Source organism: Acipenser ruthenus, chromosome 7 (assembly GCF_902713425.1).
Source record: "Acipenser ruthenus chromosome 7, fAciRut3.2 maternal haplotype, whole genome shotgun sequence".
Taxonomy (NCBI): domain Eukaryota; kingdom Metazoa; phylum Chordata; class Actinopteri; order Acipenseriformes; family Acipenseridae; genus Acipenser; species Acipenser ruthenus.
In genome coordinates this window covers 60,763,609-60,791,411 of record NC_081195.1, presented here as the reverse complement: position 1 = coordinate 60,791,411, position 27,803 = coordinate 60,763,609, and the positions used below count along the sequence as shown (strand labels likewise).

Genomic DNA, 27,803 nt, shown 5'->3' with positions numbered 1-27,803 from the left:
ACTAATTAGCTGATATTCCATTCCATTTTAAATGAAAAGAAATGTAGTTCCAATGTTAACATTGTAGACTTAAAAGTAAAATATTTTCTATATAAGAAAATGGTTTGTTGTTAACATAACCCCAAAAACTACATATTTGTTTTTAAGGATATGGTAAATGCATACTGTTAGTTTAAAAAAAAAAAAAAAAAAGTACAAAGTTTTGGTGTCTGGTGCATTCTATTATGTTTGAAACCAAACAGTATGGTACATGTATGAATCCATACCAATAACCTTGTATCTGATTAATGCGTAAGCCGCCAGCTCGAAAGGCTGGTGTGTGGTATACACTGTGTTTGTGAATGTCACCTCTCTGGTTTCTTCCTCCCAGAAGTCAATGCAGCTTGTTTGCTTTGACAGCGGAGGAGGTGCCAATGTGGTGGACGTTGCTGTGCCCATAACACCTTAGTTTAGGGCCCTGACTTTTTACTTATGTAGGAAATTCAGGTTCAAAATATCTTTCTAACAATGCGGCGGTACCTCCGCGTGCTCCTCGTCTGTATTTTGTTTGGTTTATGTTCAATACTGTATGTGTTTAGCCAGCTCGCTGCGTCTCTGGAGCCGCATGACGGATGGATGGGGAGGAAACCACAGCAGAGAACCGCTTTTCTGCGGGGGGAGAGCGGACACGGAGCCGGGAAAGGGGCGGGAAAAACAGGCCTGGAGGATCAGCACTGGTACAACAGGTAAGCATGAACTTTATATGCCATATATAATCGTGATCACTGTAGTACATTTCTATAAGTAACATCATAAATGTACCATCAACCGTAATAGCTATTTGTGTAAGTCTGTATCACTCAGTTAAGTGAAACTTAAGGTCTAGTTTATTCATTATGCTGTTGAAGTGAATCATTCTAGCAGCAACTCAGTCGTGTTGCCAAAACTTCGATTGCGTGCTGCAGATGATCCCACTTTTCATTACATTATCAGATAAGCGGTGACTCCGTCATCTTCAATTCAACGTCAAACTGAAATTGGTATGATTACTACTACTGCGACGACTACGATTACACGCTACGACTACTTAAAACGACTTTGTAATCATTGAAATACCAACCAGTAGGTCGCCAGGTACAGACAGGCTGCTTCAAAAATTTTAAAAAAATAAAATTAAAAAATTAACCTAATCATAAAAGTAGGACAGGCAAAGGAAGGTTATTAATAATGTTCCATTTTTAAACGGTACAAAAAAAATCAAATGTAGATGCACATCTCCCCAGATAACCATTTTGGAAAATGTAGCTACTTTCTACGTGTAGTTGTAGAGATACAGCTGGACATTAGTACAGTACAGGGATAATATAGTCAATTCTATAGAATTTGGTAAATACAATATCCCAACCAAAAAGGAAGTTGTTATGAAACTGTAGGGTGTCTCCCTTAGAGGCGAGGGTCGGCGGTTCGGTTCTGGACCGCGGAAGAGGACATAAAATATAATAAATACTTAAAAAAAACAAAAAAAGCCTTAAAGTGTGTAACTGCATGGCAAAATAATTATACTCCAGTTATAAGGTTAAGGTAAGGATAGCGTTAGGGTTAAGGAGTAGCCGGGTGCAAAATATAGCTTTACCCGGCCCCACGTGTTGCTACAACTGTTTAAATAACATATGTGTAAAAATGTACTTTTCATTGTTAACATCCTGGCAACTTTTTTACACGTACAACTTCATTAAAGTATGTTTCAAAGCTATTTTAAAAATGTCTGCTCTAGTGCACTGATAGTGTAAGGATTATTGCACACCTTGTCAAACAGGTAACACGGCAATAATGATCCATGATGTGCTGCAACAAAAAAGCCAGAGCACTTGTTGTTATTTATTATTTATTTTTATTATTATTCTTTTAATCACTGTTCCTGTGGTGATTTAAGGCAGGACCGATCTCAAACCACAGTGCACTACAGCGGCCAATTTGAAAAAAGCTTTGAAAAGGACTTTAAAGTTACAAGTGTAAAAAGGTGTCAAAATGTTAACAATGAAAAAATTACAGGTACCTTATTTAAACAGTTGTAGCAACACATGGGGAGTAGAACGCTATATTTTTTGGAAACCTGCTACTTACTGCTTGTCTGGCTGCAGGATGCCTGCAGCAGTTTTCCAAATAATGTACAACTCCTTCATTCTGGTGTTGCCTGACAACTCCTCCATTTTGGTGGTAATTGTTGTTCTCCTTTTGTATGTGTTTTTGCTGCATTTTTAAAACATTTGCTGACCGCTATCATATCGAGCATCTTCTGACACCCAGCATTACCAGAACATTACAGCAAATTCTGAAAAAATAAGTGACAAATACATGCGTGACTGAACTGTAATTTATCAGCTATATGGTATAATTACAATTACGCAGATGTGCCAAGGTTCAACTATAATTGCAATTAATTACAAATTACACAGTTACAATTGTGATTGATCCCAGGTCACACAGTAAATGACTTTTTCATATTAGTTACATTTTCTGAATATTTTCTGTATGTAAATACCCTTGAAATTTAAAGGTGTTTATTCAGTTGAGCTAAACAGCTGCTGATAAGTACTGCTGTTGCTCGAATCAACATTAAAAAGAACCATTTGTGAAAACTAACATCTGTAAAAGGTACTGCACGTATTTAAATTCGAATTGTACGTCTTAGTCAATCAACGTTGCTCTTATTTTAATTGTTTAAACAGTGGCAGCTACAGCAAATCAGTTGCATTAACCCCAACACGTTGGCTTGGGCTGGCACAAAGCACATTAGTGTGGTAAATTTAATCAGATGGGTAATACAGTACTCTATGTTTTGATGTGCATAAATATAGGCTAACATCTTATCAAATGCCCCCCAAAATCAAACTTAACAGAAATCAGCACAAGATATAGAACTGTGTTTCTGTCATCAACACACCAAGACTGTGAATAATTTACAGCCTTTGTCATGACAAAACCATTTCAGAATATAGACATTCCTTTTCTTTTGTTAGTGAGGCCTCAAGATGAAGTGCTTCGTCGATTTCTTGTTGTAGTCTTGTCTGTTGCCTTTCAGAGTCCTGTGTGCATAATCTAGTTCCAGTCAAGAAATGTATAGCTCAGTTGTTACTGTATACCACGGATTCACAAGTAATTGGCTGCTCTGATGCGAATTCAGCATGAAAGGCAGTTTCAGTGTAGTAAAAACACAAAAATGTAATATTTTCAGGTTTTCAAATTCGAACTGAAACAAAATTGAAAAGAACAAGAACACCAAGTTTTGCTTCGCTGTCTGGGGTAGGGATGTGCTTTTGGTAAATTTTTATGAACGTTTAAATGCCACGCAGGTGTTTCATTCTGATGTAGACTGACAGCCCTGGTTAGTATTTTCTAAGCAAATAAACCTTAAATAAGCAAATAACATTTTAACATCGTAAAGACTTCGTAAAAAACAAAACAAATAAAAAAAAGAACAATGTACACACCTATTGATTGCTGTCACTTGATTCAAATTTTGGACCGGTTAATTTATAGGCTAGTTGATTAACCGGTAGATTCATCTGTGCACAGCATTGTGGAGTAGTGGTTAGGGCTCTGGACTCTTGACCGGAGGGTCGTTGTTTCAATCCCAGGTGGGGGACACTGCTGCTGAACCCTTGAGCAAGGTACTTTACCTAGATTGCTCCAGTAAAAACCCAACTGTATAAATGGGTAATTGTACGTAAAAAATAATGTGATATCTGTATAATGTGAAATAATGTATAATGTGTATAATGTGATATCTTGTAACAATTGTAAGTTGCCCTGGATAAGGGTGTCTGCTAAGAAATAATAATAATAATAATAATAATAATAATAATAGCGGCTGTCCTGCATGTAATACTAAAAAAAATCAACAGAATCTTAAAAAAAAAAAAAAAAATAAGCCCAATGGGAATTTGGTCTTTTTAAAAGCATTTGTACTATTTTTATCTCAGTAAATGTCTCTCTTTGTATTTGCACTGCACTATTGAGATATAGCTGTGCTGGCCATGTGAGCACAAAGTGAATAAACTCTTTTTTTAAAAAATTATATTAAATTCAAAGAGCAGAACAAAAACAATAATAATAATATAAAAACAAACACAGCTTACATATGTTACAGAATCAGAATGCACAGATCCCAATACATTGTTATATTAACTCTACTGTTCAGGGATCAGTACCACAAACGGGAAATTCTATTTTTTTTTTTTTTTTTTTTTTATAAATATCCCCTTCTGTTGACAAATTACATAGATACCAAGGACATTTACGTAAAAGTGTACTGGTAAAGTAAAGCCTATGTATAATTTATTTACACTTCTCCTTTCTCTGAATTAATACTGAAAAAAAAAAAAAACCTTTAAAATCGTGTTACACATATTCACAGGGATGTCAGGCCTAAATAAGTTGCCATCTAGAACGTTCTGATTATTATGGATGTTTGCTCTTTACTGCCATCAGTAATTGCATTCACAGTTATTTCTGAATGTTTTCATTTGAAATGGTGAAGCATTGAACTTGTGTTTTTGTGGTACAGCAATTTTGTTTGTCATAATTATTTACATACCACGGTTTTCTCGACCGGTTCCTCAAAATAATTCCAAGAGGCTTCGCCTCGTTCCTTTGTTTAGAGATGCCATTTTATTAAACATAAAAACCGTGACCGTTAGACGTCTAGCATATTATTCAACGTTTAACCACTTCTTTAGAGTTTATACGTTTTAATTGTTAAAAATTCCCAGCCGTAGTCTGGGTATGTGCTTATCTTCAAAAATGCCATCGTGGAGCTTAATCTGACAACTGCTGTAGAATTTAAATGTGTTCACAGTAATGCTCATATTTACAAATAAGAATATATATGACTAAAGCAGATGGTTTTCACAAGGGAAACATTTTGGAATTGTACCAGGACACTGTAGATTTGGTGAATAGACAGTACATAACCAAACACAACACCTTCTACCAGAGGCCGCCAACATAGACTACAGTACTGTCCTGGCCCTATTAAAGTACTGTCATTGTAACAAACTTATATTAAATAAAAATTTAGGGAGCCAAGCTGATAAAAAAAAAAATACTGTACTCCCATCTCTACTTCTCTGAATCCAGAAAAGGATTGTAGCTCCACTTTTTAAAAATATTTTTATTGCTATTTGTTTTTATCTCTATTTGCTTTTATCTGGTCCTCGTCTTGCTGACAATATCAAAGCTTGAAATTCAATTTTTTCTTTGCTTTGATTTGTTGAGAAAAAGCAATGTGACTGCTACAGTTACTGGAATCAACCGTGTAATCTGTGTGTAATAAGAAGAAACCAGCAGAGTGACATCAGACCATGCATTTTAGAACACATCTTGTTTGTTTATTGAAACTGTATAACATAGGATAATCAAACTCATAACTACTGAGGAGTTATAAATGTGTAGGACTTCATTAGTATTGCACTGTTTTCTGTAGATATTTAGGGAATTCTACTGAAATTATACGCTACAACTACAATCATACAACTTCCTACCCTTTTGAATAGGGTACTAGTTTTTTCAAACAATAATTGCAATATAAATAAATAATAATAATAATAATAATATAGTTTTCTTTTTTAATTAATAGGTTGAAAAAACAAAAGTTGTTGTGCTTTTTTTTGTTTGTTTTGTTTGGCGGGCCTTTGAAAGAACACAAGTTAAATAAATCCAGAAACCTGAGCCATTTTTAAACTTCTCATTTTCATTTGATTTACTATTCAAGTGTTACAGTATAGGACATTGAATCTGCAAAGCAAGTTTTCAACTATAGTTGCAAGAAGAATGACAGACAATAAAATGCAGAGATTGGGCAAAAAAAAAAAACTAATTCCACATGGTGAGGTTTTTAAATTGATCTGCAGAGATACTGTCTCTAATTCATTGCATGCATGTTGGAAGAGTATGTGCTTTCAAGATTCTCCATACAAAAGTGTGTACTGTACTATGGATAGTAGTGTTTCAAACTTTTTTCCAACCCCTGAAGGTAAGCATGACTGCTGCTGAAATATGCCACCTTCTATAAACGAGGCCCATTCTTTTTTCACCTTCTGACTGGTGATTTATATTCAAATAAGTGCTATTTTATACATAGCATGTTTTGTCTTGTCCTGTTAGGTGTAAGAGATTTTCAGTGTCTTTCTGGAATCCCTATTGGAGACTGCCCTCTGGTGTTTGTGGAAAGAACTGCTTTTGGGAAGCTGCTTTTAGGTAGGCTTGACTTTACAGGACTGTAATAGTATACAGTAATCAAAAAAATGGAAATTAACTTCTGTTAATTTGTATGGATGCAGTTAATAAATAAATCAAATAAACATTAAATTTAAAACACTGTAAACTCCCCAGTATTTAAAAGGTCAAACTTGCAGGACCACCAAGTTGTATTTAATCAGATATGGGAATCTTTGGTTACCGTGGTTTAATCACCACTTTTCTAATAAAATTGGGCTAGTGGTAGTTGCTACTCAGTGTCCTAAAAGGGGCAATCAGATAGCTTGGCCTGTTGAAAATAACCTAGCCCTGTAGGCCTTTTAATGTCCTGAGTCAAATACTAAATTGGTCATCAAAATTCATAAATTCTTTGCGGTCTTAATATCCTTATAATTAGGTGTCTACCTAAGTCGCGATTTCGTGGAAATCGTGAAATTGAAGGGTCACCGCGAAATTCACCTCTTAGGGGCCAATGCATACAAACAAGTACAGAGAGGGAAAAAAAAGAAACCTCGTTTAAATGAACTATCTTCCTTCTGTAGATAGGCTTTTTTATTCCTTCGCCGTCCTGTGTGCATTGCACTTAAGCAAAAAACAAACAAACAAAAAACGTCCACAAATAACATTTACAAAAAAAATTCTCCAAAGCAGGTAACGTTGTTGTTTTACTATTCAAATGACAACAAAGTTTTAATCAGCCTATCAGTGCATCTATACTGCTTTCCTGTGACCTGTACTGTGCATTAGTGGGTGGGACAAAGTCAGTGCTGCATTGTTTTGATTTAGGTTGCTAAAATCTAGTTTTCAGCATTGGAGTTAAAATAGTAGAAATGGACAACAGAGCAAAAAAAAAAGTATATTTCGGTGATTGATCGTGTCAAGATATTTCCCAAAGAAACTGTACATGCAGATGGAGGTAATTGTTTTCCATATCTTAATTTGTCTTTGGAGAAAATATGATCAATCGCTATTTAGCTTCAGAATCACACATTAAACAAAAGGCTACTACAGAGGCTGCTGAACAGAATGTGAAATAAACAGCTTTCAGAAACCAAACTGGAAAGTCAGCCCAGACAAAAAGTATTCCTGTCGGCAAGTTAAATCAGTACTACAACGATCTAGCACAGCCACCTCGCTTCAACCTGCTGCTTACTTTTTCAGCATTGCAGACCTTTATAGCAGTCTAGGAAGGTTACAGACTGCTCAAAACAGCAGATTATTAACCTAATTCACAATACTAATATACCTATTTTTATATTTTTAAACTTTTGAAACCATTTTCTAAGGTTTGATTTTTTTGTTTGACTTGTGTTGAGACTATTTATTAGATTAACTGCTATATAAAATGTCTCTAGTTGAATTTAAAAAACAGGTTTAGTCTTTTCAATTGCTCCAAACGGTTGTGGATGATTTTCATAACTTTGGTACACAAAGGGCCCTATTTGAACAGTGGTGCTATTTAGATCTGCCACTGTTTAGATCATTTGACTAAACTCCCACATAACTGTAACTTTATTAATATTAATTTGAGGGATGTATGAACACCATGATGCTATTTTAAACTGGATGTACATTTCATATATATATATATATATATATATATATATATATATATATATATATATACACACAGTGCCTTGCAAAAGTATTCAAACCCCTGACCAATTCTCTCATATTACTGAATTACAAATGGTACATTGAAATTTCGTTCTGTTTGATATTTTATTTTAAAACACAAACTCAAAATCAATTATTGTAAGGTGACATTGGTTTTATGTTGGGAAATATTTTTAAGAAAAATAAAAAACTGAAATATCTTGCTTGCATAAGTATTCAACCCCCACACATTAATATTTGGCAGAGCCACCTTTCGCTGCAATAACAGCTTTAAGTCTTTTGGGGTAAGTATGTACCAGCTTTGCACACAGTGTCGGAGTGATTTTGGCCCATTCTTCTTGGCAGATTTGCTCCAGGTTGTTCAGGTTGGTTGGACGACGCTTGTGGTTGAATACTTATGCAAGCAAGATATTTCAGTTTTTTATTTTTCTTAAAAATATTTCCCAACATAAAACCAATGTCACCTTACAATAATTGATTTTGAGTTTCAGTGTTTTAAAATAAAATATCAAACAGAACGAATATTTTTTAGCACTAAAGAACAGCTTGTGTGCACAGAAGTTGGTCCTCGGTGTTAAAACACAGATGACTGCTTTGTGGGAGAGGACTGTAAATAATAATTGTTTTCAGGCACACAGTATAACCCATGCTGCCAGAAAGGTTTATGCTAGCTTCTTCATTTATAAATAAAGTCCTAAATTGTCACTGTGGTAGAAAATCTAAATCTCTAAATCTTAGCACTGCAGAGTAGGAAATAAAAAAAAAGGGCAAAGGCATACACATCCCAATACTAGTCTTGTACTATTGAGTAGAATATAGAAAGCAAGAATGAAGAACACTATTACTGCTTGAGCAAGCTGTGCTGTTTTATGGGTTGAACAATGCAATATAAATATCTAGCAGTTCACTGTTAATGGGAAGCTGGGCCTGCACGGGCTGCTGGAATTTGAAGTGGCGAGTCTATGAGGTGTTTTAAAAACTGTTCTAAATACATACACTTTGTGACCAGTGCTTGGTGCTCACTGCATCTTGATCCTGCTGGTAAATGGGGAAATAATTTGTAGTTATGTCTGTTCTAAATGTATGCAGGATTCTAAAACCCTGTATGAGGTTGTTCACAAAACAAAACCCTTATCTTGAGTTTCTCGTCCAAGCAAGTGACTTCAGTAAACTTGACTTTCATAGTTTCATCTACAGTAGGGATTATAACCTTTAGAAATGGTTGGACTTTTTTTTTCTTTTTTTCTTTTTACACAGATACATTATGAGAAAAGCAGATGCCTCAGATCCTTCAAACACTCCTGTTGAAACGATGCACCTTGCTGTAGTGGCTTGTGGCGAGAGGCTTGAAGAGACTGTTACAATGTTGAAATCTGTAGTTTTATTTAATATCAAGCCCATTCAGTTTCACATCTTTGCTGAAGATAATCTGCACATCAAATTTAAGGCCATAGTAAGTAACAGCGATTTAATCTGCCATACAATTCAGTTTTTAAATAACATGATGGTGTTCTGGAACTTTTCAGCCATTGAAGTGGTTTGCTATAATATTTGCTAACAATTTTATAAACTGTAGAAGAGTGATTATTTTGCATAAATCCACTTTTGTCAAAAACAATAATCTCTCTGGGGATCCCACACTGTTTATTGCATAGCCTCTGTACAGCTTGAAGAAACATTTTGGTTATAAATGGGATATAGCTGAACTGTTAATGGTATTATTACACATACCAAATGTGATTTAGGATTGTAAAAATATATTTAAAAAACAACCTATGCTGTATTTGTTTTAAGTTATAAAATCAGGAGCTGATACAAATCATTAAAAATCAACATGTCAATATTTTCTTTGTTTATGCAGCTGGATTCTTGGTCAGAGTCTTATCGTTTAAAGTTCAACTACACTGTGCACTCCATAACATTCCCCAGCGAGAATGCTGCAGAATGGAAGAAACTGTTCAAACCTTGTGCATCCCAGAGGCTCTTTCTTCCTGTAAGTACAACTCTTATCTTCTGATCATCTCTGCAGTTTAGTAACCCCCCCTCTCTTTTTGTTTATTGCTGCTTTGGGGACTTTAGCTCTAATCTAAACAAAAAGAAAAAAATAATTTTATATATATATATATATATATATATATATATATATATATATATATATATATATGCTTTCAATTTGGGGCGATTTTAATATCCTTTTAGCCTTTCCGTTATGGGGTTGAACATTCAATCTGTATATTTAACTAGGCTTTGCACTTTTAAAAAGGCTTAAACTGTTTTTCTGGAGTCGAGGCATAAGGAAATGTTATTTCTGGCTGTAATAGAAGTAATTATTACAGATCAAGTGAGCTACTGTCTGTAATAATCTAGCAATTCACAAATTCTACAAATGACACAGAAAGTACAGCTACCAAATAATGTTTTCAGTTCATTCAGTTTATATCATGTCTTACCTGACACGATCCTGCTTAACACTTTTGTTGATGTTTTTCAGATCATTCTTAAGGATGTGGATTCTTTGCTGTATGTAGATACAGACATTTTGTTTCTGCAGCCAGTGGATGAGATGTGGTCTTTTTTTAGAGAATTTAATTCGACTCAGATCGCTGCAATGGCACCAGAGCACGAAGATCCTAACATTGGATGGTATAATCGCTTTGCCAGGCATCCTTTTTATGGCAAGACTGGAATCAACTCTGGAGTCATGCTTATGAATATGACTCGGATTCGAAAAAAGTATTTTAAGGTAGCCATTTGTTTTTGTTTTTTTTCCCCATTAATTTGATGTATGCTTCTACTGTTAAGTATTTAACTTGTCACTTTATTGACACGTGTCATGGGTCAGATCAGCCAAATCATTATTATTCTTTTTTAGTAGTGTAAAAGTGAAAATATGGGGCTTGTTTCTGTAAAGACACAGCTGTGTATTGCTCAATTTTGAAGCTACTTGGTCTTTAAATATTCATACTCAGAAGAGGGTATAATTATTAAGCAGCTGCTTAACCCTTTGCGGTCCATTGTCGGACTGGGTCCGACATTGCAATTATTCCTCACAGGTCCTTTGTCGGACTGGGTCCGACATCATTATCCCTTTGCGGTCCATTGTCGGACTGGGTCCGACATTGCAATTATTCCTCACAGGTCCTTTGTCGGACTGGGTCCGACATCATTATAGCAACGCAATAAACGGGTGTTTAGTCGTTTTTTCTCCGGAAAAAGCCGAGAAAACCATTCAATTGCCGAGTGGGAGCGACAGGAGCCGAGACAAGTCGGAAAAAAAAAAAAAAAAGGCGTATTTCATGATTAGTCATACATGGTATCAGGTATCAGATAATGGGGCGTTCATAGTAAACAAGCTGGATGAGTGTGTCAGCGCACTGAGACTATCATGGACATTTGCAGAGCTTTTTTCAGATGTTATAGTAATAAAATAATGACTTGGATCGCATTATTGAGGAGTTTGGTGATAAAACGAGTGATCCGGAGATGATCGATCGGTATGTACGACTATTATTATTATTATTATTTATTTCTTACATAGGTGAACGCTATAGCAAACGAAAGGGTGGGGCGGGGCTGGAGATGCCTAGTGTGTGCTTTGTTGATATGCAGGGCCATTTAAACCCGTTTGACTGTGAAAAAAAATACTTTTAAACAGCGCGTATAAAATTAACTGCGCGTGTGAAAATTAATTAGACCTGGCGTGCCTGACGCGCGATTAATAAATGGACCGCAAAGGGTTATAGCATCGCAATAAACGGGTGTTTAGTCGTTTTTTCTCCGGAAAAAGCCGAGAAAACCATTCAATTGCCAAGTGGGAGCGACAGGAGCCGAGACAAGTCGAAAAAAAAAATTTAAAAAAAAAAAGGCGTATCTCATGAATAGTCATACATGGTATCAGGTATCAGATAACGGGGCGTTCATAGTAAACAAGCTGGCTGAGTGCGTCGGCGCACAGAGGCTATCATGGACATTTGCAGAGCTTTTTTCAGATGTTATAGTAATAAAATAATGACTTGGATCGCATTATTGAGGAGTTTGGTGATAAAACGAGTGATCCGGAGATGATCGATCGGTATGTACGACTATTATTATTATTATTATTATTTATTTCTTACATAGCTGAACGCTATAGCAAACGAAAGGGTGGGGCGGAGCTGGAGATGCCTAGTGAGTGCTTTGTTGATATGCAGGGCCATTTAAACCCGTTTGACTGTGAAAAAAAATACTTTTAAACAGCGCGTATAAAATTAACTGCGCGTGTGAAATTTAATTAGACCTGGCGTGCCTGACGCGCAATTAATAAATGGACTGCAAAGGGTTAATACAGTGCTACCCCATTATAGTGCGGTTGTCGGGGTCCATAATTGGGAGACCTGTGTTTCGCCTTATAACGAATATTGGCATTTTTGTTCCCGAAATGATTTACAATGCCCACAAGCCAAATTAATATTGTAGTGTACTGTGGAAAATGAAGGAAGGAGACACACAATTTGCAGGTACTCAACAAACAACAAACATTCTTGCACTCTCACAGCAGCACATTCACACAGCAGCTTGTCTCACTCGGCTCTGCCCGTGCTGATGTGGGCACCCCCCTATATGCTTTCATATCACCGTCTCCCTGTTGATGTTCCTGCAGAAATCAAGCAAATAAAGCAGTCTTAATTCATTGTCTTCAGTGCAGTGCTTTTTTTCCCTAGAGCAGCCCTCTTTGGAGTCAGTCTTATCAAGAAAACCTTTCTTTGTCTTTATAGCCATCCATGCAATGTAGATTCTGCAACATTTATATCTTTTGAAACTGCTGCTTGAGTTTCACCTTTTCTTACTCTGTCCACTGCATCGAGTTTCATTTTAACAGAAAGATTTTCTTTTTTTGCTGTCTGCCATGCTTCGTGCTGTATATCTGGAATGTTCACCCAATGTTTGAGTCAAATTGCATTATGATGGAAATGGGAGCCACAACCATACCGTGTTATAACCGATTCCACGCTATAACAGATCGTGTTCTAATGGGGCAGTTCTCTCTCTCTCTCTCTCTCTCTCTCTCTCTCTCTCTCTATATCTATATCTATATCTATATCTATATATATATATATATATATATATATATATATATATATATATATATATATATATATATATATATATATGCTTTCAATTGCAATTAAGTCCATGTTTAAAAAAAATAAATAAATAAATAAATAAATAAATAAATTATTTAAACTCTTCTGGTTATCCAGGCATAATTTAGAGGGACTGCAATTGGAAGTATTAAAATTTAGACAACTCTTATCTGTTGAATAACATCGTATACTGTTTGTTGAGGAATTCAAGTAGATTGAGTTAATTTCTATAAGCAAACAGCAGGTGGCAGAGTTATGTCATACAGCTGCATAGGGTGATGTGCTAATGGTGTAGAAATATTTTGATATTTATTAGAGCTCTTATTTTGTCATCACGATTTTTAGATTAGTGCATGTTTCAAGTGTTTCATATGAGAAAACTAAAAGGTTAGGCTAAAATCTGTTGGTGTGTGACCATCTAATTGGAGTACACATTGTGCATCTCCCTTGAAATGTTGGGAACCTGTGAGCCACCAAAATATCAGCCTTAATTCTCATCCCTGTCATTGTGCTTTGTCTAAGAGTAAAATGTCGTCCTTTTTTTTTTTTTTTTTTTTTAACAGAATGATATGACAACAGCACAGCTGCAGTGGGAGGAGTTGCTCATGTCCTTACTTAAAAAATATAAACTGAACATAACCTGGGGAGATCAGGACTTATTAAATATCATCTTTCATTACAACCCAGGTAAGCCTGATCAAAAATATTAAAGTGCATTTGAGGGAAAATCTTATTTCTCAAAAGAAAAAATGGTCATGTAATATAATGTGGGCCATGCTTGTACAATTTGGGACAAATAATAATTTTTCATATGGTTCTTTTTTGGTTGACTTAACAATGCAATCCTTTGTTGAAGAGGACTATGTTGCCTTAAAAACTTTCTGCTATAACTGAAAAAGAACAAAAACATGTTCCACTATGCTTCAGATAGTGCAAGCAAGTTGTTTGTACTTTAGTTTTAGGGTATGATTAAATACATGCTTAAATATCTGTCTGATACAAACCACTGAGAGGTAGCAATATTTAAACGTGGTAAGCATTCAGAGATGACTCTCTTCAAACACAAACACACGCACTCCATTTATGAATTTCATCTATATTTATATATTTTTTTAAATGATTGATTAATAGCTGAACCTTTTTATCTGATTTAGCTACAGATTGTTTGAGACCATAACTGATCTAGCTGTTAAAACAGAATACAGGAATGTTAAAGATGAAGCTTTGTAAAATACTGTCATGAAGAAGGCGCCCCCTCCCCCCCCCCCCCCAAAAAAAAAGAGTCTATATGAAAAGCTGTAATGTGAAGTTAAGTGCAATTTATGTGACGGCATCTACTTTGCAAGGCTTTTAAACCATGTTCCAAAAATGAAAATAAACACAATAAATTAGACAGAATCTCCTGAATTTATTAGGCAGTATATTTATATATAGATGCTGCCACTGATGATGACCTGCTGTGAATCTTGCCTGTCTCTATTTGGAAGCTTGCACTAATATGAAAGAAATCTATGTTTTCCCCATCCATCCAGAAAGCCTTTTTGTATTCCCCTGCCATTGGAATTATCGCCCTGATCACTGTATTTATGGCAGTAACTGCAAATCTGCTGAAGAAGGAGGCATCTTCATTCTTCATGGAAACCGGGGAGTTTATCATGATCATAAGCAGCCTGCTTTTAAAGCAATCTACCAAGCAATACAACAAGTAAGAAGTTACTTGTTTAATAATTTTTTGTGGAAGTGGGAAAATTGGGAAACAAGTGCGACACTGATGCATAATAGACCATCTTCATGGTAACTCCACCACATTATACCAGGGGATGAGGGAGGAGACCAGTATTTCTTTTAACTTGGCAGATATTAAGGATGCCATCAATTTTCACCAAATCACTTGCCCAGATTTGCACAGATACACCATCAGGCACCTCTGCAACTGTCATGCATCGTTTGCTATTCAGCCTTCCTGCTGTGACCTGCAATTGAATAGCCCCTTATCTGGTAAACAATGGCTTGGTTTACATACAGTTTAACCAAGAATGTGACGTAGCACGCACATATCATGCACATTCCTCATGCTGTGGCCAGTACACGGTCAAAACATGGTCTGGCTAAAAAGGGTGGGTAAATTGCCTTCTCACGCTAAAAAGCAGCTCAGAATGACTAAAAACCAAGGGTTTTTTGCATGGCAACAAGTGCGAAAGCAGTACCATACTGTATGTTCACAACAGTGAAGATCCCTTTTGTGACATAACCTTGCGCAACTTTCTATGATATAAAGGCTGTATCAAGCAATTGTTTATTAACAACTGAGATCTGCTGAAAGTAGCCCTGGCAAGCTTCTCTGACCAAATAAAAAAAAAATAATAATAATCATACAGTACGAGGGGTTTAGAGACCTTTTCATTAAGTTTTTTTTCATGTGACACCATTTATTCAACGTTATAAAATTATTTCCATTTGCAGGTGACTCCTAAAATGATAGCGCTTTTATAGTTTTAGTAGTTTTATACGCAAGGTTATAAAGAAAAACTGAAGCTACTACAAAGTAAAAAATAAACCCTTGGCAAAATAAACAAACAAGTAACAGAGCCCTTTGCAAAGCAGAGGAAGAGATTTTTTTTTTTGTCCTTTACACTTTTGTTGTTTGCATGTGTGTAATCAGATAGCTGATTGCTTTAAGCTCAGACTTTTATGTCCTTTAGCAATAAGATAAGATGCAATTCTTGTCACTGTCTCTAAGTAGCATCTATGATTGGTACCTACCAAGAAGAAAAAAAAACTCATGTTTGTACCCCACAATGTATTAAATTAGTGTAGCTGGGTATTCGTGCCAGTGGTCTCCTATATTACTGCTGCAGGCTACCAGCCTCAGCTCTAGGCTTGGGCTATGGTGTGTAGTGTTGAAGTAAAATCTCATAAACTTAATTCAAATTGTTAGGTTATTTGAATTTTGAAGGATAATTTCTCTCCCTAAAAGAGTGACAAAAAGGTGAGACTTATTTTTATTTTTATGTAAACCAAGCCAATGTAATTTAATCTTTATTGTTTTTTTTATTTCCTCATTCTAGATACTACACCACCAGTAACATAATTTGCTATCAGTTAGCCTATCATTAGTTCAATTTGCTAGTGATGCACTTGTTTTGAGTTATTTGTAAACTACAGATGTAGGTTCTTGCATATGAACATGGGGTCAAGTTCCTCCATATATCCCCAGATTCTGATTACAGATTCTGATTCTGATAAATTTTATTGCAGGTAATATACATGTGTATGCAAGGACATACTAAGAGGCACCTCCGTGTATGGGCTAAAAAAATATTGTAACCTTTTACCTGGATATCTACAGTGTGACCAACATACATACTGTAGGGATCCCCAGTGGGGTGATCATAAACTGCATATCGCTGTCTTTTATATGGATGTTTTTAATAGTTATTTCCACAACTATTTGGTATTTAGGTCTGTTAGGATATCTGACTTAAGTCATGCTATGAGTACAGTACCTACCAGTTTTCAGGAAACAGTACAGTCAGTGTTGTCTTTCAACAGCACCATTCTTAGTCTGTAAATGTATATTCATAGTTTCTCCTTACTGGAAAGATTGTGACGAAGTTAAATCCTCCGGAGAGAGTAAGTCCTGTGGGACAGGATGGCTTGAAACAGCTCATCTCCAAAACTAGATTTTCATTGCTGATAAAGTGCTCCAGCATTATATCACTGAACACAATGAAGAGTTGTAAAGATGTAGTGCCGATGGTGCTTTTAGGATCCAGGATGCTTATCTGGACTATGCACAATTATCCACATAAAATCAATAGAAGGCAGCTATTATTGCTGGTTGATGTGTATATAGTCATAAATTAATGTTCTTTTGGTGACCTAATGCTAGACCAAACCGAGGTAAATGAGCTCCCATAAAAATGTAATTTCTCCTTCTTTCCTGTGAGCATTGTAAAAGTAGTTTCATTATTGGAAAGAGAAATTACATTGATGCTTTATTCATGATATTACTGGAAAGGGCCAGTTCGGGGTATAGTAAATGTTGTTGATAAAAACTACATTTAGGAGTCTAAATGGTTTTAAAGTTTTTTTAAAATCATAAAAATAAAGCTGGTTATTCAGGAAAGAGTTTATGCCCTTGTTGATAACCGAGAAATGTTTTGTATTGCATAACAACTTGTCTCAGTAAAGTGGTTCTGTAGGAGTTACAAAGTTGATAAAAACTACAGCCTTTTATGGAAAGCACTGCTTTTTTCTGAGATCCCTTTACAAATGGGAAACTTTGAGTTTAATTCAATTTGCCCAGACCATTTTACCATTTTTAATTTTTGTGTTTGTTTTACAGTACACATTTGGAGATGACCTAGTCCATTCTCTCCTATACCCGCTTGAACAAGATCTGCAAAAGACAACACATACTTACTGTGGAAAAGTACAACACTTATTTACAAAGCAATTACAAAAGAGTATAGGAATGATTCAAGACAAAGTCTCAAGAGGAAGGTAATTGTGTTTTCAGATATGTTGATACAAACATTCACTTTTAACTTCATGAACTCCAAACTGCGTTTTGTCATCACGGTGGGAGGGGCTCCTCTGTGGAACCTCTGGAAGAGGATTATCAATCGGTTCTAATCCAAGTCCTGTATGTTCAGACTTAGGGTAGAATTTATTCTTCCTGTCTCATTTTTTGTATTGTTACTTCCAAGCTGTGAAGGCAACGTATCAGTTTGTAAAAGCACTAATCTCACTTTGCTGTGTGTGAACCCAACTGTTACTTAATTGAGGTTTCATTTTGTAACAGCCAAGGGTGTTAGGTTGAAACAGTTGACAATCTGCGTCTTAATGTTTCTTTTGTTTTAAATGTATGTGTGACTGGGAACCTTTTTTGACAATCGTGTTAACAGTAAATAATTTAGAAGAAATAATTAAAGACTGCACAAAAGTCTGTTTACAGTAATGTGTTAAACACGGCTGATTTTCAAACAAAATCGTCAGTTTAACTGTCTGGTAATACATTAAAATAATACATTTATTTAAAAGACTAATTTATGAATAGAAAGCCACATATTTGGATTTTCCAAATTGGCACTGTCCAAATGCATACTGTTCAAATACGTTATCTGGTAAGCCAATAAGTATTGATTATTATTTTTATTTAACAGCCAGTAAAATTGGCATGCAATAAACCCAAGGAGAGATTTTATATATACAGTATAATCTTTCATATTGATTTTTAACATTTTTAAACATTTTCCGTTTTACTTTTTAAAACACACTTTTATTAATTCTTAGTCAGGAAGATACATTGCCGTTGTGTCCGAGTGTTTGTCGAATTAACTTTTGTTTAGTTTCTTATGAACATTCAGAACATTTCTTTACGGTTCCAGTTTCAAAAAATGTGTAGTGACCTTGTGGCAGTTACTCAAAGAATTATTTTCTCAAAATTAAAGGAGTTTTGTATTCCACTTACAGTTCAGTTATTGGTTTTTACTAATCTCAGAAATGAAGACTGATGCACATCTGTGTTCTGAATAAAACCAAGAAACACCTGGAAGTGTCTTGTATGAGATCAGTTATGCTCTGCTTATTGTTTATGCCTGAAAAAGATTACTTTTAAAATGTTCAAATTTTCATAGAATTGTTTACTGAATAAGAATCTGTTTTAAATAATCAAGTTGCACTAAATGTAGTATAAAAATAGAACATGTTTTTGTATAGAAATTGTTGCCCAGAAGTGTGAAATTTGGCATTATAATTTTTGGGTCATATATATATTTATATGTGATAATTGACTGCGATGGGAGTTATGCGTCCCTAGTCGAAGGCGAGGGCACTAACGATAGTCAAGGTCAATTATCACATGATAGAGCCCTCATTGAGAGGCCACTATTGCTGTTAGAAAACGATTTTTACTGTAGTTTTCTTGAGGGGGGGGGGGGGAACACACCTTAAAACCTAGATTTACCTTAAACTTGTACTGATTCGTCGGGTACCTTTCCTCTGAGTAAAGACGTTCTAAGAAAATAGTCCCAAACATTTAAGGAAAAAACAAGGATGGCATACATATAAAGAGAAAAACAATGAATTTTTATTTAGTAAATCAGTTTTTATTTTTTATTAACTTGTTTTAAACTCCTGTTTATAATTTGGACATTGCTTGAATGAACGGAGCAATTACTGAATAGGACGACGGAGTCTGAACTACCAATACAGTCTCTCATTAAATAGTGTCTGAACTACCAATACTATCTCTCATTAAAAAGAATCTGAACTACCCATACTATCTCTCATTAAATACCACTCTAAAATGCCTCCTAACTCACCATGTTTCTACCATCAGCCAAAGCCTTTCTCTCCTGAATATATATATATATATATATATATATATATATATATATATATATATATATATATATATGAATGGAGCAATATTACTGAACTGTCCGCGTCTCGCTTTGTTGCTGTTGAAAGATGCCGTGTCTGTGACTCTAGTCGAGCTGACAGTCTGTGATTGGCTCTCGGCAGTTGCAGGTAGCGTTCGTCAATGCAAAGTAATGATTGGCTGGTTTTGGTGAATAATAAATTAATTTGGACCAATTGTGTCTTTGTTTAGTATTTACTGTCCAATAGATGTGTACTGTGCTTAAAAGATACAAAAAATCAAAAAGAAAGCCAGCACTTGCGTGAATTGATTTTAAATTTGATTCACAGTTGATGCTGAGACGTTCCAGCAGACATCTACCATCTATTAGAGCTGGCAGCTGATTGGCTGACGGTACTGAATCGTTTTCTAAAAATATATATAATTTTCTTTTTAATTAAGCTGTAATTCTGCACATACCCACAGGGGTATGTACAGAAATGTAATAATGGCTACATGAAGGGATATGTCAGGTTAATAACTCGCCATTTTTGGGTTGAATCCTTAAATGAGAACCTCTAACAATTATATACTTCAGAATAGGCTACCGGGTTTCTCAGTAAAATGTACTTTAGTACAGGAATTCTGTATATACTTGAGATTTAGGGCTGGTTTCACAGACCCCAATTAGCAAGATTAAGTCTTGGACTACCTAGCATTACTTTAGGTAAGCTACTTTAGGTAAGCTAATCAGAGTATGTAAAACCAGCCTACTTTTTAGTTTTCTTCTTAAGTATACACTTTGAATACATTTTGGATCTGCTAATGTTAACCTTACATTCATCTGATTCCACAGAACCTGACTGGCACTAATCTTGGACTACCTTGTGTTACTTTTTAGGTTTCGTAATCCAGGATTAATGCTAATCGAAGTCATTTTGTGTGTTTTAATTAACTTGGCAGAAAATGGTAATTTTAAATGGCGGCCTTGTTCATGCTCCTCTCATACTAACTGCTTGTTATGAAAGTTTTCATATGTATTTAACAGTGTCCAAGTTTCTTTAATGTTACTGCTTACATTTCAATCCATGTGAATAACAGCTACTGTAATGCCAAATAATTACATTTTGCACAGTTGTATCTGTACAGTATTTAGGTTTCTTTTGTGACCAGGATATGTGGTGTCCTAGGTATTAAAATAATCAATAAAATAATTTTCTATTTGTAAGATTCTAACACAATATTAACTGGAGTAAAAAGCAGTTTACACTTTGAAAGCCTGTTACAATGTTTGGTTTCTTGAAGTTTCTCAGAAGTATGTCATTTTTAAAGTTTACAATCTTTTATATTTGAAGATGTATTCAGTTGTATGTTATTTTTATAATAAATTGTACATGTTGGGGAAGCATTCTGTTTTCTTGAAGTAATTTAATATGCTCTATACAGTGGTGGGAAGTGTTTACAATTAAAATATTAAGGCTTTTTTTATTTGTCACCAAGTCTTTTTATTGCTATTTTCAATAACAAAAATCCAAAAAACAGATGTGCTAGTTAAAGTGCCTTATGAATCTACTTAAAGTTTGTTTTTTAAATCCATTTCACATTTCTCATAAGTATTCATTTTAATGAACTGATAAGCAAAGAACAAAGTGGTGACAGATCAGGCAATATTTTTCACTGCTACCTTGCTCTGGGGCCACTGTTTTAAGGTGAAGTACCCAAACGGGTGTTTTTTGCTTGCAGGTCATGGTCAAATTGTATCCCCCTATTCGAACTGCCCTCTTTAATTGTGTCCCACAACATTTTCCACCAATATGCTGGTTCATACATTTTTATTGCAGGTCAATCCAGAACAGTTTGGATAAATAGGGTTCATCTGTACTGTACTGTAAGTAATCCCCACATTGTGTAAGATTGGGGCAGTAGCAGATATATAATGTGTTGCTCACTGATATATACGGTACAGTGGCTGAGGATGCCCGCAGGACCTCATTCAGGTTTGTCTTTAAAACAAATTGCATCAAATGCAGGCTAAAAAGATGTAGGTGCAATGCTGGTGGGATTGAGGAAACATTTTCTGCTTGGGTTTACAAAATAAAAAAAATTTTGCTTAACAGAGAGATCCGTCTTTTTTATGCATCCTTTTGTCAGTAAGGTCTATTCTCACCAGTGTGAGATTAGAGAACGATGCCTGTGCCCGACAAGATGAACAATTGAATAACGGGCTGTTGGTCGGGGCCAGTAGTGATATCCATGGCGACATAATCAGATACTAAAAGACCATCTGAGCATCATAACAACAAAGGGTTTTTTTGGAAGGTTTTGGAAAACATGGCACACTCAGTTGTTGCGGGTTAAAGGCTGCAGGGTGATGCTTTCTGTGTCCATAGACTGGTAAATGACAGTGGACATACTGTGTGTTGCTAGGGATGACATCTACAGCTTGTAATTTGGTTCTGAATAAGCAAGTAACGGTTATTATGGTAATTGTGAAGAGGAGATAAAGTTTCCAGCGTTTGCAGTATTGAATTAAGACTAAGTCTCACAAGTACAATTTTATTTCAATGGTGGGAGCTTGGGCACCTGGGTAAAGTGTATAGTGATAATTAGGACTGTAAATGTTAGTGGCTGTTACACCACAGGGAAATCCTGTAGGTCTGACCATATCGGCCTATTACAAAATCACTGCTGTAGTGTGGGGAATTTAATTAAAAACAAAGGCTACAAAATGACACAAATCTAAATTTAAATGAAAATAAATACTCTAAACCCCATTTTATCAGCCTGATGTTCATTTTATCATATTTCTTTATATCTGTTTATCGCAAAATGAAATGGCTGCTAGTCTCATGTTGTACTGTACACCACACAATAGTATTTTTACTCCCTTATCACTAAATCAATGGTTTACATTATTAATAATGCAGTGCAAATACACACACTGTATACAGAAACTGCAGAGATTATGATAATAAAAGTGAATGACAACAGGTGTTTTTAGTTACTATAATTAAAAGGTTTAATAACAATAGTGGGACATACACTGTTCCTAAAACAAAAAACCTGTGCTTTAGAGGGCTAAAAAAATGCTATGCCTATAAAAATAAACAATATGTGGATCTCAAAATCCCATTGTATTGTTACAGTGGATAATCTATAAACCGAACAGCTGCTGAGAAAAATTGCAGCGCTCTAGATTGACTGGAGGTTAAATTAACTAATTAATCAAATAGTTCATTTGGAGGCTTCGCACAACAGGAGTCTAGGTACAGCCAGCTGAACGTGTGTTCTAAAGGAGAGATTGAAGGGAACTATACACCAAACAAAGAAAAAGGTAAGTTACTGGGTTTATAAATTGTTAGTTTTTGGCAGTCATGTGATGTGTAAACAGTCGCCTGTGACAGACAGAGTGGTGACAACAGTGAACTCAATTTAATGGTTAGTCGGTTGTTTTAGTTCAGTTTAGATGCCATTTTGCAAAGTTCTTACAGGTTATTAGGAAAACATACTGCCTGGAAATTCATAAAGTGTCAAAGTTACCACCATAGCTGCACTTAGATTACTATCCTAATAAAAGGGACAGATGCATTAATTAGGTGTCCTACACTTGTTCAGTTGTCAAATAAAATGACTCAATTCTTCCATAGTTTAGCTGATGTATACTCACCTGTATCAGAAAGGAAGTACCTTGTTGACAGCCAAATATGTTTATTTCCCATGCATTCCCCTAAAGCAGGGATCTCCAACCCTGGTCCTGGAGAGCCCCGATCCTGCATGTTTTCTAGGTGTCTTTACATCAGTGGCTGAAGATCTGGAGCACCTGTTAATCTTGACTAATTAAGCCAGTAATTGGTTCAGTTAAGTAACTGAGAGCTTGGTTGAAACAAAAACCAGAAGACCCTGTAGCTCTCCAGGACCAGGGTTGTAGACCCCTGCCCTAAAATAATGCTGATTTTATAGGAAACACCTTTTCTTTTTTAAAAAACATATTTTTAAAAACCAGAAGGGTTACTGGTTGCTTTTTGTGTTTTTCAGTGCAGTGGCCTTTACATCTACAAGCAACATGCACACTAAACCCTGACAACTTTTACTGTATTTTTTTCCTATGGATTTACTTTGCTTTACCATGTGTGCTTCTTTATTTTACCATACCTGCCATACATGCTTTCCCATATTGTTATTTTCTATATTTTGTGCTGTTACCACGGTATACACCACAGTTGTACCACTGGAGGTTTTCTTTTTATTGTTGGGAACTAGAAGGCTTGATACTGCCAATATGGTAAATCTGTATTTATGCATCAGTGGTTGTGGATTGGCTGCGAACTGAAGTTGCCAGCAAGATGCATCGATGCAAGGTTAGGAAAGACACTAGTGTTTTAAACTCTGTCTGTTCTGCAAATGGTTTGGTGCGCTATTTGTGAAGCAACACAGAAGCAGGCGGCCCCCCTGACAGTTTTATCTTGAAGTCAGTCTTGGTGAAACTAAACGTGAACCAACACGTCGGAGTACCTTGAGCACTTTGTTTCCGGTGCTTCTCAAAGCTTGCTATAAAATCTAACTGCTATAATACTACCATTTACATATGGATATTTAACATAAAAATGGAAAGAGACTGGAAGCAGTTCTTTTGAACCTCAAGACCTGTCTTTCATGCAATTTTTATATTTTACCGTAACTGTTTCTTTAGGGGAGGTAGCCTGATCAAATAGTCTATATGAGTAAGGCCATGTCCGTTAATGCATGTGGAGGATGGCATTCATCATTTAAATGGACACTTTTTACTTATTAAAATGTACCATCCTAATACCCAAGGGCTAAGGATTATTGGGCCAAATCAATGGATTGTTTAAAACGATGTTTCATCTTCCTGCACTCTGAAAATCAATATGAGAGATTAAGCCACTATTGATATATTTTTTATATGTAATATTAAATTGCATTTGGGTTTATAGTGCAACTTTTTTGTGGTAAAATGTCTAATTCTAAAACATTTATGCAGAATACAAACATTTAGCTGTAGGCATATCTATAGACTTTTTAAAGCAATTTTTATATATTTTTTATACAATCAGGTTTTATACTTCTTAACAATAAATTCTGATAAAAATTGAAAGAAAATAATTTATACAAAAGTAATTTTTATACATACTTTTTTTCACTTTTTAATTTCAGATTGTTAAGAATTTCCATATAAAGTACATAGATATATATTTTGCTTGTGTGTGTGTGTGTGTTGGTGGACATTGAGTTGGATGGAAAACAGCTTGTATCTTATAGCAACCTATACAATATACAATAATTAAACAGTTTAGCTACAAGTACATGTTCATTACTGAACAGTGCATCCTGTGTATTGAAAAATTCTGCCCCATTTCCATGGAAAATGCAAGACTTGTAGTTATAACAATCAAAGTACAGTATATGTCTTTACTGCCTACCACACCTTTAAGAAATGAAGCTCTTATTCCTCATAATTTTTCTTGCGGACACACTATATCAAATTGGCCAGTATCAGGTTGAGCTCCACTGGGGACATTTTTACAGTTTTTTTACAGTTTTTTTAAAAAAATTTTTTACAGATTGTACAGCTGTGAAGGTTTGTATTTTCTTGTTCTCTTTAATTTGTTTTTTATGCTTTGTTTTATACTCTAATACTTGAACGCTGTAAATCTTAACATCACTTCTATCTGATACAAGCCAAACTATGTTATACAAAACAAATCAGGTGTCTGTATTATATATAGACATACCTTTATTGCACTCTTGACTTAAGGGATACCTGTAATGGCATTGCTGCATCATGTTACGAGGTAATACATGATTTGAATCAAGTGTCTGTGAATCGTTTCATCAGTAAGCAGTAGTGTGCCGTTAATTAGTGTCATCTCAGCCATGCTTGATTTGCTGTTCTGTTATTGATTAATAAGAGAATGGCTGATTTAAACAGTAAGAGTGCAGTCCGGTTGTTCTTTAATACGTAACAATGTTTATGAAATACACAGAATCAAACTGTAAGCTGTATATATTATAAAATAATAACAAAATAGGTATTTAACTGCATTTCTCCATCTCAAGGATCTGAAGGGAATCAGGTCTTGAGCTATGCTCTCTTTTTGATGGAATCTCTTTCCCTCTCTCTTTAAAACTTGATGCAGTGCAATGCAACTTATTTGACTGCAGATGAACACAAAAACACTGCTGTATTATCTACAAAAATATCAGTCATGATTTTCTTGCAGGCCTCAGCAGGTAGCTTTATTCAAGAACTAGTCTGTAACATCTTTCGCTTTCAGCTTGATCCTTACAAATTTCAATAAAGATAATGGCAATAAAAAGATTGGTAAACTACCAGTCACAGAGAATAGTATAGATTGAAAAATAAACCAATTTTTAGAAGTCTGTTTCTGTAGGGATAATTTAGCAGATATTTTGATCTGCGCTGAAGATAATAGATTAAACAAAACCGTGTTCACAATGTGAATAGATTCTTAACCCCTTTGCACTGATGCTGTGGTTGGCAATGTTTTTATTGCATGTTCAAAGAGTAAAATTACATTTTACAATGATAGGCAGTGGTAAAGGCTTATATTCATTAAACCATGGAATGTGAAACAGGTTAAAAAGCTATTCGCAGCATAGGCTGGTGTACTTCTCCACCTGACCAGTAGTGGCCGCTGAAGTCTGATAAGACAGACTAACCACAGAGGGAGAGAAAAGGCCAATGCCGCTCTCCATGTGGGTCTGGAGACCAGATCATCAGCATGGCGCAACATGGATTCGAACCCCGCTTGCAAGATTCACGTGGCTTTCCAAACAGCCGTGATTTTACTTTTTTGAAGTCTATTTTGATTAGATAAATGTTAGGTATTCACAAAACCCTTTCGAAAAGGATTTTCTTAATCCAGGTGTTTCAAAACACTCTCCACCTCATTAAAATCTTTACAAAAAAACAGTTTCTGAATAAGGCCTGATGTTTCTTGTCAAATGTATAGAAGTTATAAACAAATACATAACGTATTGTGTTGCCAGCTTCTCTTTATTTTATTTTGAAATATTTAACTTTTTGAAGCTCTCTGTCGCACTTGGAGATGACTTTTGTTGAGCTGGCACTGCTCGGCACTAGGTGGCGCTGGTCTAGCCTACATTACAGATGTCTATGGCAGGCAATTGGAACTGGCCAGCAGCTCCTAACCTGATAGCAAAGCCCTTTAACACAGAAGTCTCGATAATAAAACACAATATTTGAGTACTTGGAATATGAGCCCCTCGGAATCATTACAAACATTTTGCAATGGGAAAGTATCTGTGACAATATATGTGGTCATTTGAAACTACCTACTCTTTCACTATACTGTAGCACCTGTGTGTCTGACAGTGTATACGAGATGGAGAATTAGAAACATCTCCTACAACACAGCCAAAGTATTAATGATTACCAGCCCTCTAGTAGAGCCTGTCAGATCTAATGTCCATTTATATGCTTACAAAACTTATTTCTGCATAAGACATTAATTAGTGATACAGTATATTTACGCAAAAGTTCTTTGTAATTCACAATTTACCAAAATTGATTAATATTGTATATAGTGTCTCAATTTAGGCACATTCGTTTTGGTTAACAACAATATGTTATCTAGAATTGTGTTAATTTGTCAGATATTCAGTTTTATAAATAAATAAACTAAACCGGATTACATCCACCATCTAAAATACATTCAGATGATCATGTGTGCATTGCACAAGATTATAGGTGAAATAGAAAAATCAACGCTCTTAACCTGATGAGAGGTGCTATAACATAAACTGTCAAAACACTGGTCTTCTCTGCAGGTGTAGAAAGACTTTTTAAAGCAGTGTTGTTTTTTGTATGTCAAATGCAGTCACTAGATGGTGCTTTAGTCCTCTTTGTCACCTTAAGGTTTACTGGTACTTGTTTTGTTATATAGGATAACAAAAGTAAATTGTACTGTGTGAACAATTTAGTATATTTAAGGCTTGGATACCTCTGTTTGAGCATGCATGTTTGAACTTCTAGACATATGCAGCATTACATATAAATCCAACTTGCTCTCAAAACTCAATTCAATAAATGCCCTTAGATGTAATCACCTATGGGACTTTCCATATGAAATCTCCAAGGAGTGGCTCGCGTGGTGTACGGGTTGAGTCATCCAGTCAGGGGTATGCAGGTTCGAGTCATGGCTGTGCAAAGTTGCAGACCTTCACTGGGGATTCCATAAGGACTCCCATGGGTCACATGTTTTGTGGTGTTTGGTACACCCTATAATTAATTCTTAAACGTTTGCTTTTGCACTGCAGCTAAAATCCTATCACCCTACATACGCTTCATAGTTCTTGCTTCAAATAGCAAACCCAAGTATGAAGACCGCAGGATATGTAAAGTTTTCCTTGCCTGATTTACAGAATAATGGAAACAGAACATGCACTGCTTGGGT

The 27,803-nt window shown here is 35.4% G+C and overlaps 1 protein-coding gene across 5 annotated transcripts in view; it reads left to right on the top strand.

Moving 5' to 3' along the window:
* The first annotated feature begins 309 nt into the window (after nt 1-309).
* LOC117415491 (glucoside xylosyltransferase 1-like) overlaps nt 310-27,803 on the top strand; it is a 231,337-nt gene continuing 203,843 nt past the window's right edge. For 3 of the 5 annotated variants that reach the window (XM_059027495.1, XM_059027494.1, XM_034025938.3), the window contains exons 1-8: nt 310-725; nt 6,145-6,237; nt 9,112-9,307; nt 9,716-9,847; nt 10,346-10,597; nt 13,541-13,664; nt 14,510-14,682; nt 17,326-17,483. In XM_059027495.1, the coding sequence (XP_058883478.1) occupies nt 508-725; nt 6,145-6,237; nt 9,112-9,307; nt 9,716-9,847; nt 10,346-10,597; nt 13,541-13,664; nt 14,510-14,682; nt 17,326-17,483 (1,346 nt within the window). In that variant the 5' untranslated portion in view covers nt 310-507. The remainder of the gene's footprint in view (nt 726-6,144; nt 6,238-9,111; nt 9,308-9,715; nt 9,848-10,345; nt 10,598-13,540; nt 13,665-14,509; nt 14,683-17,325; nt 17,484-27,803) is intronic. The other 2 variants (XM_059027496.1, XM_034025939.3) reach the window with 2 other exon arrangements.